Consider the following 18,427-nt stretch of genomic DNA (forward strand, 5'->3'; position numbering starts at 1 on the left):
AGAGGTCGCTGGTCTCTGTCGGATGTGCCGCTGGTTGCAGGTCAGGAGGCAGGCCAGTAGGGCTGGGGCCAAAGCAGTTGTCGTCTTCCGTCTTCTCTGCAGGGTTTGTAGGTCAGCAGTCCTTCTTCTTTGTTAAGGTTGCAGGAATCTGATTTCCTGGGTTCTGGGGTGCCCCTAAATACTAAATTTGGGGTGTGTTTAGGTGTGGGAGGACAGTAGCCAACAGCTACTGTCCTAGAGGGTGGCTACACCCTCTTTGTGCCTCCTCCCTCTGGGAAGGGGGGCACATCCTTAATCCTATTGGGGGGATCCTCCAAAACTAAGATGGAGGATTTCTAAAGGCAGGGGTCACCTCAGCTCAGGGCACCTTAGGGGCTGTCCTGACTGGTGGGTGACTCCTCCTTGTTTTCCTAATTATCTCCCCCAGCCTTGCCGCCAAAAATGGGGGCAGTGGCCGGAGGGGCGGGCATCTCCACTAGCTGGGATGCCCTGGGGCGCTGTAACAAAAGGGGTGAGCCTTTGAGGCTCACCGCCAGGTGTTACAGTTCCTGCAGAGGGGGGGGAGCACCTCCACCCAGTGTAGGCTTTGTTCCTGGCCACAGAGTGACAAAGGCACTCTCCCCATGTGGCCAGCAACTCGTCTGGTTGTGGCAGGCTGGAAGAAACTGGTCAGCCCCACACAAGAAGTCGGATTGGTATTCAGGGGGCTTCTCTAAGATGCCCTCTAGGTGCATTTTACAATAAATTCCACACTGGCATCAGTGTGCATTTATTGTGCTGAGACGTTTGACACCAAACTTCCCAGATTTCAGTGTAGCCAATATGGAACTGTGGAGTTAGTGTTTGACAAACTCCCAGACCATATACTGGTATGGCTCCCCTGCACTTACAATGTCTAAGGTTTTGCTTAGACACTGTAGAGGCATAGTGCTCATGCACATATGCCCTCACCTGTGGTATAGTGCACCCTGCCTTAGGGCTGCAAGGCCTGCTAGAGGGGTGACTTACCTATGCCACAGGCAGTGTGAGGATGCCATGGAACTCTGAGGGGAGTCCTATGTCGACTTAATCATTTTCTCCCCACCAGCACACACAAGCTGTGAGGCAGTGTGCATGTGCTGGGTGAGGGGTCCCCAGGGTGGCATAAGAAATGCTGCAACCCTTAGAGACCTTCCCTGGAATCAGGGCCCTTGGTACTAGGGGTACCAGTTACAAGGAACTTATCCGAGTGCCAGGGCTGTGCCAATTGTGGAAGAAAAGGGACAGTTTAGGGAAAGAACACTGGTGCTGGGGCCTGGTTAGCAGGGTCCCAGCACACTTTCAGTCAAAATTTAGCATCAGCAAAGGCAAAACGTCAGGGGGTAACCATGCTAAGAAGGCATTTCCTTACAACTAGGTCCAGGTATTCCCTCTTAGTGAAGTGTAGGCAGTATCTAGAAGCCAGGCTCTAAAGGTAGCTGTGGATGAGCAGCCAAGGCTTATCTAGAAGACATTCAAAGCTCATGCAATACCACTGTAGTCACACAGCTCCTGAACCCATGAAAGAAACCACACAGTGTTACAAAAATAAAGGTACTTTATTTTAGTGACACAATACCAAAATTACTCAAAAGGCAATACTCCCTTAAGAGGTAAGTAAACACACTAAATATGTACACTACTAATCAGAAATAGGCATAGTAAAAAGGCAAATGTAGATTACCAATAGTCACCCTAGGGGAAGCCCAAACCATATACTAAAAAAAATGGAATGCAAACACATGACCTCCCCACCTAGGTAAGTGGAATGTGTAGATGGGAGCTGGGGGTGCTAGAAAACCACTGAGGTAAGTAACACAATACCCCCCAGCGACCAAGCAAGCAGGAGCAAATCACTGGAACTCCCCTAAACCACCCAATACGAAGAGAAAGAAAAAAAGAAGACACTCAGACAAGACTGCAAGAAACCAGTGGTGGATTCCTGGGGAAGACCACCTGTGGAGAGAGGGGACCGAGTCCAAAAGTGTCAGTGAAGTCCATGAGAAGTAGGAGATAATACCCACCCAGCTTTACTTGCAGGAGTCGGTCAATGTTGAGGAAAAACAGGTCAGCACTGCAGCCCTGGAGCCGGAGACGAGTTCCTGATGGATGAAGATGTCCCACGCTGGAGTGAAGATTGTAGACGGGTGTCTGTGCAGGAATTCCACTAACAAGCCTTGGCAAAGGCAAATTCACTGTCAGTCGAAAAGTGGAGCTGCTTGGGACCGGCAAGGCCCAGGATGACTCAACTCAGGAGGTGGAGTCACAAGGAGCCCACAGGAGCGGAGGCAGCACCATCAGAAGTCCCACAGGATGGGGACACAGAAGTTGCAGAAGGAGCCCACGCAGCATTACAGAAAGGGATCCCACACCACAGTAGAACCACGCAGAGGGCTGTGCGCCGCAGGAATGAGTGCTGGGTACTGGAGTTACACATCGCCAGAAGATCTCTTTGAGGAGATGCAAACAAGCCTTGGCAGCTGCAAGAGACGCAGTGCACAGGGGCGAGGGGGTACTGTCCTGCATGGAGGGCAAGGGCTTACCTCCACCAAAGAGGGAGATTCCTTCTTCTTCTTCTTGTGCAGGCTGAAGAGTTGCTGTCTTCTGAGTATGCACAGCTGGGGAAATGTTGCAAAGCTGGCAGGACCCGTGGAAACAAAGTTGCAGAAGAGTCTTCTTTGTGGATTGCAGCGCTTTCAGTTCCTGGAGAGGCCAGAAGTGGAGGTAGCAGTGGAATCCTGCTGGAATCTTGCTAGCTGAACCTGAGGACCCACCTGCGCGAGAGAGAGAGAGACCCTAAATAGCACTGAAATGGGGCTTGATCACCTAGCCAGGGAAGCACCTATCAGGAGGGGGTTCTGACGGCACCTGCCTGGCCACTCATATGCTCCCAGAGTTCCCTGCCAACCTTGGAAACAAGATGGCAGAACCCAGGGACCCCCTGAAGGAGCTCTGAGCAGCATCCCTGGGATGGTGAATCACAGAGGAGTGGTCTCTCCCCTTTCCATTGTCCAGTTTCGCACTAAAGCAGGGATGGGGGGGGGGGGGGGGGGTTTCCCTGAATCGGTGTGGACTGGTTTATGCACAAAGCGAACCAAATGTGCCCTTCAAAGCATAGCAGGGGCTTGGGAAGACTACCCCTCCCAAGCCAGTCACACCTATTTCCAAAGGGAGAGGGTGTTACCTCCCTCTCCCAAAGGAAATCCCTTGTTCTGCCTTCCTGGGCTTGATTAGATGAAGCAGCAGGAGGGCAGAAACCTGTCTGAGGGGTGGCAGGAGCTTGGGCTGCTCGGAAAACAGTGTAAAACTGGTGGTATTCATGCTAGGGGTCCTCTAAGGAGTCCCCAGAGTGCATGGAATCATACTTCCAATACTTGCAATAGTATTGGGGTATGATTCCGACATGTTTGATACCAAACATGCTATGGTTCGGAGTTACCATTATGTAGCTGGACATAGGTAGTGACCTTTGTCCAGTACACGCATAAAAAGGCATCCCCGCACTCACAAAGTCCAGGAAAATGGGCTTAGAGTTTGTGGGAGCACCTCTGCTAGTGCAGTGGTGACCTCACATACAAGTACCTGCACCCTGCTCTCTGGGTTGAGAGTGCCTACCATCGGGGTTACTTACAGTGACGTGGTGCAGTGACCTGTAGTGAAAACGTGTACATGCACCCTTTTCACATAGACTGCATTGCAGGCCTGCAGAACCCTTTACCTGGGTTCCCCATGGGTGCAGAATAACTGCTGCAGCCCATTGGGATCCCCTGGTATCCCAATTCCCTGGGTACCTAGGTACCATATACTAAGGATTTACATGGGGGGACCAGTATGCCAATTGTGGGAAGAAAAAATTACAGTTACTAAGTTAGAAGGGATAGAGCATAATCACTGGGGTCCTGGTTAGCAGGGTGCCAGTGAACACAGCCAAATACACTGACAACAGGCAGAAAATGGGGGTAACCATGCCTAGAAAGAGGGCACTTTCCTACAAGACTACAAATCAACCCAGGATTGGCTCGAGGTTATGTGAGCCCCCTGAACCTAATTCTATATTCCTCAGTGGTGAATCCAAAGCCATCAATCAGGGTAGCCTTCATGTGGTCATAGGATTCAACATCTGCACCAGTGAGTATGAGGAGCCTATCCCTACATTTAACAGTAAACAGATCCTAAAGGAGAGCTCCCCGGTGAGACTTTTTCAATCTTCTAGTTCCACAAGCTCTTCAAAGGCTGTGAACCAAATGGCGATGTCATCCCCTTTCTCATACTTGGGGACAATCCCTTTGGGGTCTTTAGGGGTGTCAGAGTGCTGTCTGTCCCTAATTACTAAGACACTGCCACCATTATTGGGTGCTAGGCCCATTTCTGCTCTCACCCTTTCTATAGCCAGGTGCTGTCTCTCCATAGCTAATCTGTTTCCCATCCTCGTTAAAACGAGGTCCTCAATTAAGGCTGCCATCAGTGTTCCCAGAGGAGCTGGACTCCCCTGTGGGAGATCCAGATCCTGTGAATACTATCCTTGGAGTCAGGGGCATTTGGACCCTGTCCTCCCTAGTTAGGTTAGGAGGGGCAGTTCATTCTTCTGACCCTTACATTCTTCCCCATCTGAGGGGAGGTCTTCCTCCTCAGTAGGGTGCTCCTTTGCATACTCTGCCAAGAGCTTCTGGAGCAGAATCTTGGTAGGGTTGCAACCAGTTTTAATTTTTGCTAAACCGCATAGGTACCTCAAACTCCTTCATCTCAAGGTGGAGGTAAGGGGTAATGTCTAGTTCCACCAACATGTCCTCTGAGATGCTTATTTTGTTCCTAAAGGTGGGTATTACTTTTAGGGTCTAAAATCTGCTTCTAGCTACTTACCCCTAACCATGGTAACTTTTAAATCTAAAAAGAAATTGTAAAGGGCCCTTAACCAAGGCCATAGCAGGAGTCTAAAAAAAAAGTAGAACAATTGTCAGTTCAAAAATCAGTTGATTCTAAAGACAAATTTGGAAGTTAGGCATGTGATCAGATGTTGGCTGAGTAGTCCAGCAAACGCAAAGTCGTATACCCCACTGCTGATCCACCAGTGTAGAAAGCTGGCTCTGTATATACTATTCCAAAGTCAGGTATAATGTGCACAAAGTCAAGGGGTTCCCCAGAGGCTTCACAGAGGCTAAAGTAGAAAATACTTATGCTCTCTTTTGTGGTGGTGTGGTTGTGGAATTAGGCTTATCACAGGGTAGTGCAAAGCATTTGTTGTACACACACTCAGTGACTAAATCCAGGCCAATTGTTTTTATAGCAAAAATATATATTGCTAATTTATTACTAGAAATAGTAGGTCTTTGATGTAGGTTAGTAAAGTTGTAAATAGGTATCAGGTATATGTATCAATTGAGCTTTGTTTGGTTTTGCAGTAACACTGTTCAATTCCAAAAGTTGACAGTACAATTTTTCGTAGGAGTCAATAGAGTCCTGGAGGTTGGAAAGTGTTAGCATGGTTAACTGGTAAGTACATGACTTACAATTCTAGTGTTCGGGGTTAGGATGTCCCAGGGTCACACCTAACATGCACCCTCAGGGGCGACTGGGTGCAGGGTGAAAACACAGAGCTAGGCACCCAAAGCTTTTCAATAGGGGGATTCCGGGGGTCACAAAATGATGCTGCAGGCTGGGTCCAGGTGGCCGGTTCTGGGAAATCAAAGGCTGGACAGGTAGGGGAGGTACCTGCTGGACGTTGCTGAACCATCGCTCAGGTTCCCCAAGGCAGGGGGCTGTGTCTGCAGGGGTCTTCTTGGGTGGCGTGTATCTTTGTCGGATCAGTCACGTTCAGGGGAGTTCTCTGTGTTCAGGCTGCAGGTGTCTTTGTGCTGGCAAGGAGTGGTCAACCCATGGTGGACTCCAGGTCAGAATCGCCTGGGGACTGTCTCTGGACCGGTGAGCCACCTGGACTCGGGCCATAGGCATTGAGTGCAGTGTGGGCAGAGCTTGCAGATCTGGGGTGGTTCTGGAGTCCTTTTGGAGGTTTCTTCTAGAAAAAGCCACTGTCCTCTGGAGTTCTTGGTCCTCTGCTGGGCATGCAGTCCTCTGGGGGTTTGTAGATGTCACTGGTCCAGCAGTATAGGTCGCGTCCTTGGAGCAGTGGTCTTTGAAGCTGCAGACAGGCTGGTAGGGCTGGGGCCAAGTCAGTTGTCGTCTGGAGTCTTCACTCTGGGGATCGGCTTGGCTTGGTCTTCTTGAGGTCGCCAGGAATCTTGTGAGTAATTTAGGAAGCTGGCCTAGTGTTTGGTGAGCATCTATGGTGTTCTCACCTTATACCAGGTTTAGGAATCCCCTATCAGTGAAGTGTACGCAGTGTCTAGGAAGCCAGGGCTCTCTAAAGGCAGCAGTGGATGAGCAGCCAAGACTTATCTAGGAGACATTCGAAGCTTATGTAATACCACTACCGTCACACAGCACTTATACACATGAAAGAACCAGACAGTGGTACTAAATAAAGGTAATTCATTATAGTAACTCTAGTACTAAAATACAGTAAAGGCAATACCCCAACTGGAGGTAAATAAACACACTATCATGTACACATAAGCAATCAGTAAGTAGCATAGAAAGGAATAGGCATTGGTAAAAGCAATAGTAAACCGTGATGGCCCAAGGGGAGCGCCAAACCATGTACTAAAAAAGTAGAATGTGAAAGGCAGTCCCCCACCCAAGGAAGTGCAGTCAGTAGAGGGAAGCTGGAGGAACTAGGAACCCCAAGAAGTGAGTACCAGAGTGACCCTCCCCCAGCAACCAGGGGAGCAGAGGTAAGTACCTGGTTTTATTGAAAACCAACAGGAGGACTTTGGAAGAGGATTGTGCAAGACCCAGAAAAGACTTGGGGTAACCAAAGGTGGTTCCTGACAGAAGAGGACCTGCAAAGGAAGGAGATGAAGTCCAGTTTGAGTTGGAGTGTCCGGTTGTGGCAGGAGCCACTACCCACCCATCTATAGATGCAGGACCAGGTCTACGGTGGACGAAGGTCAGCAGTGCAGCACAGGAGCTGAAGAGGAGTCCCAGAAGTGATGCAAGTGATGTCCCACGTCAGCGGTCGAGATGCAGTTGGTTAGTGGTGCTGGAAAACCACCAACAAGCCTTGGCAAGTGCAAGAGACTAAGAAGACGGTTTTACAAGGCTTAAGAGAACCAGCGAGGTCAGGGGACTCGACCCTAGGAAGGGATTCCAGGGTGACCCCCAGCAGCTGGGACAGTCACAAGAAGAGGAGGTAGCCCCCACAGGCAGCAGGTACAGGAGTGGCAGGGAGGCCCTCTCAACACACCTGGAGGAGTGTCCCCCTTCGTTAAAGCAACAGGCATGAGACTGTGTTTTGCAGGAATACGTGCTGGAGGCTGGGTCTACACAGAGCCTGAAGACCCCTTGGAGGAGGAACAAACAAGCCCTGGTAGCTGGAAGAGTCTCAGTGCATAGTGGTACTGTCCTTCAAGGAAAGGCAAGGGCTTACAATCTCCCACGTTGGACAGCTGGTGGAGAGGAGCAAGGGCCACCACCTGTGATGTAGGATTTATGCAGCCGGTCGTTGTTGCAGTTGGTGACTGCAGATGCAGGGGACTGACTCCTTCACTCCAAGGGTGATCCCTTCTTACTTCTTGTGCAGGCTAAAGACTCGTCATCCTCAGACGATACGCAGCTGGGGAAACGTTGCAGTTGCTGGAAGGAGCCATAGAAACAATGTTGCAGAATGGAGTCATCGCTGTAGTTGCAGATTGTGGGTCCCTAGAGGTTCCAGTTGCAGTCCCAGTGGCCAGAAGATTAAGTAAACGATGCAGTATCCAAGAAACCGGGAGAGCTGCCAGTGCTTCGCAAATAGGGCGAACTCCCTTGGAGCAGAGAAGCAGTCAAGACTAATCTTTTGTCAGAAGTGCTGTAACTGGTAGGTAGCACATCTGAACCCAAGTTGCCTTATACAGCATTCCACCCCTGAGAGCTTGATGGTCCACGCCTTGACTTCCAACGGCGTGTTCCCTACTGCTCCCCCAGATAGGAAAGCCAAGAGGCTGGACTAATTTGGGAATAAGCTTTCTTCCTCCAGCCAAGCATCGTGGTCTGGAACACCTCATGCCTCTTAGGTTGTTATTCCCACACTATGTGAAACACTGTTGCAGAAGTGCTGCCACAGGTCCCAGAGGAGGCATGGGCTGTGCGCTCTCAGGTTGTTGCTGATGAGACGCTGCAAAGTTCATGATCCGTTGCGGACTAGACAAGACAGACTTTATAGGCACAGCAGTTTCAATGACCGTGGTGTTGAGGCGCAACGACTTTCTGAGGACTTCTTGCTTTTTGGGGGATGTCCAAGCTTTACTTAATGACATGCCCTTCGATGGCACTTGTCTCCTCGGAGACAAGGCAGAAATCTTGCACTATCTCTGGCTACGGCCAGGTCCTGGGGCCCCCGGTGAAGCCCCCCTTGTCTGCCTTTCACTTCTTTTGTGGCTACAGAAGGGACTTCCAACTGTGCAACTTTCCATCCAGTCACCGTGATGCACATGCTGCCCGGCCTTTGTAAAGGCAAGGGTGCGGGACCTACCGACCCTGTCGGTCAGGTGGCCAGCGGTCTAGTCAGTCACCCCCCGCCCCGCTGCAGCCACTAAACCCTCCTAGTCTGCCTCTCTACCACCATGAGCACCCAGTTGGCGGCAGGATTTGCCATCAGCTGCCCTGCTGGCCGTACATTACCTCAGACAGGTAGGTTTTGCAGATCGTCCAAGAGACTACTCCTCCTTCCATGCCACCGTCTTATGAGCGAATGACAGAGAATCATCTGTCCCTTCTCCACAAAGGGAGCCATTGAGAGGGTTCTGGTGCCAGAAGTAGGCTGTGGTTGTTCTTCCACCTACTTTCTGGTTTCCAAAAGGGCATAGCTTCCACCGTATCCTAGACCTAAGAGCCCTCATTCTGTTCCTCAAGAAGTAAAAAATGGTCACGTTGGCTTAGGTCTTGTCTGCCCTAGGCCAAGGAGACTGAATAATAGCGTCGGATCTGCAGGACGCTTATTTACATATCCCCCTCTTGCTTGTCCACAGACATTACTTGCGGTTCATGGTAGGCCCGAGCACTTTCAGTTCACCGTGCTTCCCTTTGGTCTTACCAGCACCCCTTGGGTGTTTACCGAGGTGATGACGTTTGTTGCAGCTCATCTGCGAAGATCAGGGGTGTCAATCTTCCCCTATCTTGACGACTGCCTGTTAAAGGCGAGCTCTTCCCAGGCAGTCGTCTCACCTCCAGATTACGGCAATCCTCCTGCATTCGTTGGGGTTCACTATAAACAAGCCAACAACTTAACTTACTGTCTCTCTGATGCTCCCTTTCATCTGAGCTGTTCTGGACACACTACAGATTTGGGCTTATTCTTCTGAATGGCGAGTCCAGGTTATTCAGACTATGATACTGATGTTTCAGCCTCTCTCCTGGATTTTGGTGAGACTGACTCTGAGGCTGCTGGGAGTCATGACCTCCTGCATTCTTCTGGTGACATGCCATATGGCATATGTGGGCTCTCTGGTGGGACCTGAAGTTCCAGTGGGCACAGCATCAGGGGAGTCTTTCCGACATTGTCCAGATCTCATAGGGAATTGCAACAGATCTCCAGTGGTGATCAAACCATGATTGGTTCAGAGGCAGATTCCCCCTCCCTTCTCCAACCAGATCCGAAAGTAGTGACAGATGCATCACTCCTGGGAAGGGGAGGCCATCTGTGAGAGGTGGAAATCAGAAGAATCTGGTCATTGGCGGGACAGGACTCCACATCATATTGCTGAAACTCTGTGTGATCTCACTGGCATTGAAAAGCCATTTTATCCTCTATGAAGGGAAATGTGGAGCAGGTGTTTACGGACAACACCACCGCCCTGTGGTACTGCAACAAACAGGATGGAGTGGGGTTGTGGACCCTTTGTCAAGAGGCTCTATGCCTCTGCACATGGCTGGAACAGCACGGCATATCACTGGTTGTTTCTACGTATGGTCGTCTCTCTGAACGCTAGACTAGATAAACTCAGCTGAAAATTCCTAACAGATCATGAATGGCGTGTCCATCCGGAGACGGTGCAAGGTCTCTTTCAGCAGTGGGGAGAGCCTTAGCTAGATCTGTTCACATCTATAGAGAATGCACAATGTCAGCAGTTTTGTTACTCTGGAGTTTCCAAGGCGTTTTTCCCCCCGAAGATTCTTTTAGTCTCAAGTGGAATTCAGGCCTTCTGTATGCCTTTTCTCAAATACCACTCCTGCCCGGAGTTCTCAAAAAGATCAGGAAGGACTGGGGCCAAGCAATTCTTGTGGCTGTATACTGGGCACGGAAAGTCTAGGATCCTGAGCTGCTGAGCATGCCCATCAGTCCTCTAATCAGACTGCCTCTTTGGGAGGATCTTCTTCTGCTGCAGCAGCAGGGGAGTGTTCGGCACCCAAGCCTGTCTACTCCACCTACTTGCATGGAAATTGAGCGGCGGCAGTTGACTTTTGATGGGCGCTCCTTTCAAGCTTCTTCACAACTGTCCCCTCAGTCTTCTGACATTGAAAACAGCTTACCTTGTGGCAATTACATCTTCCTGAAGAGTGAGTGAGCTGTAGTCCTCATCTTCTAAGCCTCTCTACCACCCTATCTATCCTGACAAACTGGTGCTTCGCACTAAGTCCACTTTTCTGCCAGAAGTGGTAATTCCTTTACATATAGGTCAATCAATCGCCTTGCCTAATTCTTGCACACTCCCACACCCTTCTATGCAAGAGGAGAGATTCCATTGCCTGGACACAAAAATAGCTTTGTGGTTCTACCTTAATCAAACGAAGGAGTACTGGGTGGATGACCAAATCTTCGCAGTGTATGTGGGTGCAGAGAAAGGTCAGATGGTGCAAGAGCGAGCCATCTCTTGTGGGGCCGTGCTTTGCATCAACATCTGCTATGCACTGGCCAAAATGCAACCCCCTGAGAGCTTGTGAGCTCATCCTACCAGAGTTAAAGCGTTGACCACTGCACTAGCACGTGGAGGTCCATCCTGGACATCTGAAAGGCAGCAAGGTGGGCGTCTGCACATGTTTAACAAACTCCTGCCTGGACAGTCTGGTCCATAGGATGGGCACGCTGCCTGCTCAGTATTGATTGGTATTCAAAGGTAAGGAATCTGCAGCTAGAAGTCTCTATCAAATGGCAAGTTACTTAATCCTCTGTAACGTTTTATCTAGTGGATACTATATCTAGCTGCAGATTCCTTACCAACCCACACATCCTCCTGGTTCTGCAAACCGATTTCTTGGGGCAGGGTCTTTCCTTTCAGGGCCCTAGTTTTGACACACCAATGGTCCGTGTTCTTCATGGCTCCACTCTTCTGGCATGGAAAGAAAAGAAACTGGGTGGCGCCTACTTAGGAACCACAACTTCATTTATGGTGTGGATGATGATGACCGACGCGGAGCATATCAACCCCACCTACTGGTGCACTGGGGTACTGCTCGCGAATATCTTCCAGATCCAGTCTGACACATGGAGAGATTTCAAAGGTGAGGTATCTACAGATAGATATAGTCTCTACCAGATAAGGCATTACCGACGACAAATAACTTGTCCGTTGGTGGCATGTAGAGTGTAGGAGGCTGGCTCAGTTTATGGTGTGGCACCCTATACTGAATCCAGGCACCCCCTTAGTGATAGTGTTTAGCTGTACAGATGGCAAAAGCACTCTAGCGATAGCTGAGGCAAGCAGTTGAAACTTAGCCAGGAGGAATGTAAAGCACTTGCAATACCACTGTCAGACAGTAACTCCCACACACAAAAGAACCACACAAGTGTTGCAAGAATAAAGGTTTCTTTATTACAGCATTAACTAGTAGAGTAGCATTGGTATTTTTCGATTTGGTGATTTCTATACCCAATATATGCACAAAATGACAAGCAGAAATGGAACCCCATATCCTAAGTAAGTGGAATGCGAAATAGTGAACCCTGCCAAGGTAAGTGTGGTAGCTAGCTAGGGGCTGGGGGTAGATGAAGACACCAGAGGTAAGTACAGTAAGTGCCCTCAGCGACCAGGTGCAGTGTGGTTACCTACTCAGTCGTCCCATAGATTACCACAGGGAACTAGTGGTTGGAGTTTGTGTGTTTCAGGACTCTTCTCAGTGGACCACGAGGAAACCAACAGACAAGAGGAATGTTGGAGAGTGACCCCACCCAAGAACACCCAGAATATAGGAGTACCTACACCAGAGGACCCGGATGCATAGGGGTGAAAGGACTTTGGAAGGCTTGGATTGTCCAGCTGCTGTCGCATCCCGCGGACCAGGCCAGTGGAACCCAGGGGCGGATTCCAGACGTAGAAGACTTGAAAAGGAAGGGGAAGGAGTCCAACACCCTTGGAGATGCCCAGGTAGTGCAGGTGGGAATGCCCACCCTCCTAGAGGTGAAGTCCCTGCAGTTCGGTGAAAGAAGTCCAGCTTCAGGGTCCAGGAGCTGCAGAAAATCCAAGCAGTCACCTACAAGCTGTCCCACGTCGGTTGCTGGATTGCAGGAGGGTCAGTGACCAGTGAGGCTACCAACAAGCACTGGCAAATGCAAGCGGAAGCTGAAGATTTATTTGCAAGTTTTTGGGGACCAGCAAAGTCCAGGAGACTCTACCCTTGAGGGGGGAGTCGGGGCTGGCCCTCAGCACACAGGAAGGGCGGCCAGCAAAAGTTGTTGGATCACCCACAAGCGATGGACACAAGAAGTCAAAAGGAGGCCTCAGCAGCACAACAAAACAGAAGTCCCACATCGCAGGAGTTGCAGAACGGAGGCTGATTTTCAGATTGCAGAGTGCTGGTGGCTGGGACTTCTCTATGCTTGAAGATCTCTTGGAGGAAGAGCCAATGACTCTTGGCAAGAGCAGCAGGTGCACAGGGGTGCTGTTCCAGTAGCTTTAAAAGGGCCCACAGTCTCCCAGGTGGATCAGAAGACATAAGGGACCCGACAAGGACCACAGAACCATCACCTGTGAGCAGAGCCTTCATGTTGTCCGTGGGACAGCAGGATCCACCAGCCGGTCATCGTTGCCTTGAGGTTCCTGCCAGTACAGGGGAGTGACTCCTTCACTCCAAGGGAGATTCCTTTGTGCTACCAGGTGCAGACAGAGTCCTTGTGACCCTGGAGGATGCACAGCCTTGGATGTTGCAGAATTCTTGCAGGATGCGAAAAAACAATGTTTCAGTGGGAGCCTTCCCACCAGGAGCAGACGTGTTTCCAAAGGAGACCAACAGCGGTTCTAGAGTCCAGGAGCAAAAGATGTCTTGCAGAAAGTTCCATGTAGAGACTTGCTTGACGAATATGAGGGCCCACCCTCAGGGGAACCATTAAGTAACCCTAAAATGGGGTTGGTCATTCTCTGAAGTGACCCACCTTTCAGAGAGGTTCAGGGACGTCATCTACCTAGCCTAACCAGTCAGATGCTCCCAGGGGCTTCTGCCTACCTTGTTTCCAAGATGGCAGAATCAAACGGCCACCTGGCAGAGCTCTGCACCTCCTCTAGGGGAGGAGCTGAACATAGAGGTGTTGAGTCCCCTGTTCTTTGTGCAGTTCTGTGCCAGAGCGGGTACCAGGGGATCCTGAACTGGTGCAAATGGATTATGCAGGGATCACACCAAATGTGCCCTTCAAAGCAGTCTGGTGGCGCTCAGAGGCCACCCCACCCCTTAGACATCTAATATACAGGGGGAAGTGGTCACACCTCTCCCTTGAAGGAAATCCTTTTTTCTGCATTCCTGAGCCATGCTTACCAGCAGGAGGGCAGAACAGTGTCTAAGGTCGACAGTAGCCTGGGCTGGCAGCCAGGCCCTCTTAAGGCTGTACAGGCAGAACGGGGGGGGGGGGGGGGGAGATCCTCTAAGGAACCGCCAGTATACAGGGGATCATGCAAATAGAACTGGAATCGGTGCCTAGGTTTGGAGGAGCCATTATGTAGTTGAACCACTTGTATTGACCAGTGTCCACTACATACTGTATGATTGCTTCCCCACACTTACAAAGCCCAGGGAATGGAGTCTTGGATTTGTAGGGGTACCCTGCTCATGCAAGGGTACCCTCACACTTGGGGACACGCACCCTGCCCTTGAGCTGAAGGGTCTACCAGAGGAGGGTGTCTTACAGTTTCTTAGTACAGTGATCAGGATATAAGGTTAGCCTTATATTGGTGGTTGAAAGGGTGCATGCACCATTTTATACACACTGCCGTGGCAGGCCTGTGCACAAAGTTTTCATGGGCTCCAATGGGTTGCACAGTACATGCTGCAGCCCATGGGAGACCCTTGGGTACCAATGCCCTGGGTACTTTAAATGCCATATACTAGGGACTTGGGTGGGTGCACCAGTATGTCAATTTTGGTGTGGGAATATTACCAAGCAACCACATTTAGAGGAGAGAGCACAGTCACTGGTGTTCTGATTATCAGTATTCCAGTGGACTACAGTCTAAACATACGGACATGAGGCAAAAAGTGGGAGTAGCTTTGCTAGAAAGATGGTACTTTTCTACCTATAGTTGTAGAATCACAAGCACCCACCATCCACCCTGAGCACTGAGCACTTGTGTTTGTTACAGTTACTTTTGTAAGTTATCACACATTCATTTAGCATGAGCATCTCACTATACTATGCTTTGCTTCACATTTCATCCTCACCCGCCTTGCGGGAAAATAATCACAATGTAGTCCATGACCATGTGCATTACTAGGAAGAGGAGTAGTCACTTGAAAGACTTTCTTCAAAGAAAATCAACATGCACAAATCCGAGCCTTACACTAGATGGCTGGATTATGCTAAGCATGTGAATCTACAGCACTACATGCCACAAACAGATTACTGGGTAAGTAACATTTTCTAACCCCTGCCCTCAGTAAAAACAAAAATGAAAGTAAAGCTTAAGTGCGTTGGTTTTCTTGAAAGGACCTGCTGTTAGGTTTGCTCCATCATTTCTTTTCTTACTGAGTATCTGTGCTCTCTATTCCTTTCTTTCAGTACTTGGATGAAGAACTGAAGGTTGCTGGGAAATTCAAAGGCAATGATTACAGCCAGTACTCTCCCTGGTCCTGTGAGACCATCGGCTCTTATATTGGAACCAAAGATGCCAAACCCAAAGACGCTGGGGCTGCTGGGAATGTTGAGATGACGGTAGATGTTATATGGGGGAATGCTTTAAAGTTGGCCGATGCAACAATGTGTGGCAATGTGGAGGAAAGGGATAGTGCCAACATGCATCTGTAGTTATGAAAATGTCTGTCATTTTGGCTCCTCTTTTGATACGTCTGCCCTGGCAATGTAGCTGCTGACATCATGTAATTTCATGATTAATGATATACAGTTTACTCACTGTCACTTCTACATCCCACTGGCAGTCTTTAGCTTCTAGAAAGGAGCATGATATCTTGCTCTTCAAACTGTACAGAGCCCTATAGCTGTGGAGGTCATGCTGACTTGAGGATGTCGGAATAATACTCCAAATACAGGTAGAATGGCCATACCACTACCCCATTCCCTTATACCTCTCTCCACCATCAAACGTCATCACTACTGAATAGCGCAAGACCCAGGCAGTGTGTTACAAAAACAAAAAAGAATTAGGATTGTTAGTACTACCATGCTAGATTCAGAAGTTTCTATTGTACCTCACACAACATGGAACTGAAAGAAACAAATGTAAAAACAAGCATATCTACAGAGATAAATGTACTTCTGTGAGAAGTGAGCTAGCTCAAGGTAAAAAATAACCAGAAAAGTCTCTTTGAGATATTAAAACTGTCCAGTGTTCCCAAACCTTTGAAGGGATCCACCAACATATCCAAAAAACATGTGATGAATTCCAATCATTTTGTTGTAGGGAAGATGTGAAAGGTAGAATTCTTCCCTTGAAACCTGAAGTATATTGTGACATGCCACAAATAACCAACGTTCCTTAGGCTTCCTTCAGAGAACACACAGTGATGGAACTGTTCAAAATAATTCAGAAAGCAAAACTCTATTCCTACTTAACTGAACCATTTTTCACCACATTTCTCAGAGAAATTACTTCTCCTGCAACTCTGTACTGTATCAAACTGTTTAACATCTCATTGGCCTAAGCAAATTGCTCATAAAAATTACCAAGTATTGCCATTAAAAAACAAAAACAACAAATATGGGCTGCAAGATCTGAATACCTTTTGTCCGACCGTCCCTTACTGACTACAGTCCTGGAGATCTTCTTTGAAGTGCAGCTTGATATTTAATTGATGAAAATCAGCTAGTCTCCAGTCAGGCTTCAGGTCAGGTTTAGGAGGATAACTGCCACTTTTAAGTGTGGATAATTCCTTGTGCACCCTAGATAAATTTGACTCCTGTTTTTATCCTTTTTGTTGTGTCAACAACCTTTGACATTATAAACCACACCACTCTTCTGAAAATTGACCATTTGGCTGAATTTTGTCATCCTCACTTGGCTCCTACTATATGTAGAATATATTATTTAATACTTATTGTAGGAAGTTGGCTCTGTATATACTATTTCAAAGTAAGAAATAGTGTGCACAGAGTCCAAGGGTTCCCCTTAGAGGTAAGATAGTGACAAAATTATTTTGTGGTAGTGTGGTCGAACAGTAGGCTTATCAGAGGGTAGTGTTAAGCATTTGCTGCACACACACAGGCAATAAATGAGGAACACACACTCAAAGACTTACTCCAGGCTAATAGGTTTTTATGTTGAAAAATATATTTTCTTAGTTTATTTTAAGAACCACAGGTTCCAGATTTACATTAAACACTTTAAATGCAAGGTACTTCACTTAGATACTTTAGGAACTTTGAATAAAAGCAATATCATATACAATCTTTGTAAAAATGGCAATAAGCTATTTTCAAAGTGGAAACAGTGCAAAAATCAACAGTTCCTGGGGGAGGTAAGTAAAGGTTAAATTAGGAGCTAAGTAAAACACAAGTCTCAGTCCTGGGGCATAGACAGCCCACCGTTGGGAGGGTCAAGGCAACCCCAAAGTTACCACACCAGCAGCTCAGGGCCGGTCAGGTGCAGAGGTCAAAGAGGTGCCCAAAACACATAGGCGCTCAGGGGTGCTCAGGTTCCGGTCTGCCAGCGGGTAAGCACTTGCGTCCTCGGGGGGCAGACCAGGGGGGGTTTTATAGAGCACTGGAGGGGACACAAGTAGGCACACAACACACCCTCAACGGCAAAGGGGCGGCCGGGTGCAGTGTGCAAAGCAGGCGTCTGGTTTCAGTTAGGAAAACAATGGAGGGACCCGGGGGTCACTCTAGTGGTGCAGGCAGGTACAGGGGGGGGCTTCTCAGGACAGCCACCACCTGGGCTAGGTAGAGGTTCGCCTGGGGGTCACTCCTGCGCTGAGGTTCGGTTCCTTCTGGTCCTGGGGTCTGTGGGCAGTCGCGGTCAGGGTGAGCCTCTGGATTCTCTCTGCAGGCGTCTCTGGTGGTTCAGGGGGGTCGTCTCTGGTTACTCACGGGCTCGCAGTCGCCAGGGAGTCCTCCCTGAGGTGTTGGTTCTCTAAATCTCGAGCCGGGGGCGTCTGGTGCAGAGTGAGTAGTCTCACGCTTCCGGCGGGAAACGTGCAGTCTTGGAAGGTTGCTTCTTTGTTGCAAAGAAGTAGCTGGTTTTGAACAGGGCCGCTGTTCACGGGAGTTTCTTGGTCCTTTAGTCCAGGGCAGTCCTCTGAGGCTCCAGAGGTCGCTGGTCCCCGTCGGATGTGTCGCTGGTTTCAGGTTTTTGAAGTTGGAGACAGGCCGATAGGGCTGGGGCCAAAGCCGTTGTCGTCTTCCTCCTTCTATGCAGGCTTGTAGGTCAGCAGTCCTCCTTTCTTCAGGTTGCAGGAATCTGATTTCCGGGGATCTGGGGTGCCCCTAAATACTGAATTTAGGGGTGTGTTTAGGTCTGGGAGGGCAGTTACCAATGGCTACTGTCCTTGAGGGTGGCCACACCCTCTTTGTGCCTCCTCCCTGTGGGGAGGGCGGCACATCCCTAATCCTATTGGGGGAATCCTTCAAACTCCAGATGTAGGATTTCTAAAGGTAGGGGTCACCTCAGCTCAGGACACCTTAGGGGCTGTCCTGACTGGTGGGTGACTCCTCCTTGTTTTTCTCATTATCTCCTCCAGCCTTGCTGCTAAAAAAGTGGGGGCATGGCTGGAGGGGCGGGCATCTACACTAGCTGAGATGCCCTGGGGCGCTGTAACAAAAGGGGTGAGCCTTTGAGGCTCACCGCCAGGTGTTACAGTTCCTGCAGGGGGCGGTGAGAAGCACTTCCATCCAGTGCAGGCTTTGTTTCTGGCCACAGAGTGCACAAAGTCACTCACCAGCTCATATGGTCAGAAACTCGTCTGTAAGTGGCAGACTGGCACAGACCAGTCAGCCTTGCAC

General features: G+C 49.3%; 1 protein-coding gene across 6 annotated transcripts in view; it reads left to right on the top strand.

The window, feature by feature from the left end:
* RC3H1 (ring finger and CCCH-type domains 1) overlaps positions 1-18,427 on the top strand; it is a 655,450-nt gene that overhangs the window by 410,614 nt on the left and 226,409 nt on the right. For all 6 annotated transcript variants that reach the window (XM_069231606.1, XM_069231604.1, XM_069231602.1 and 3 more), the window contains one exon: positions 15,032-15,184. In XM_069231606.1, the coding sequence (XP_069087707.1) occupies positions 15,032-15,184 (153 nt within the window). The remainder of the gene's footprint in view (positions 1-15,031; positions 15,185-18,427) is intronic.

Source organism: Pleurodeles waltl, chromosome 4_2, assembly GCF_031143425.1.
Source record: "Pleurodeles waltl isolate 20211129_DDA chromosome 4_2, aPleWal1.hap1.20221129, whole genome shotgun sequence".
Taxonomy (NCBI): Eukaryota; Metazoa; Chordata; class Amphibia; order Caudata; family Salamandridae; genus Pleurodeles; species Pleurodeles waltl.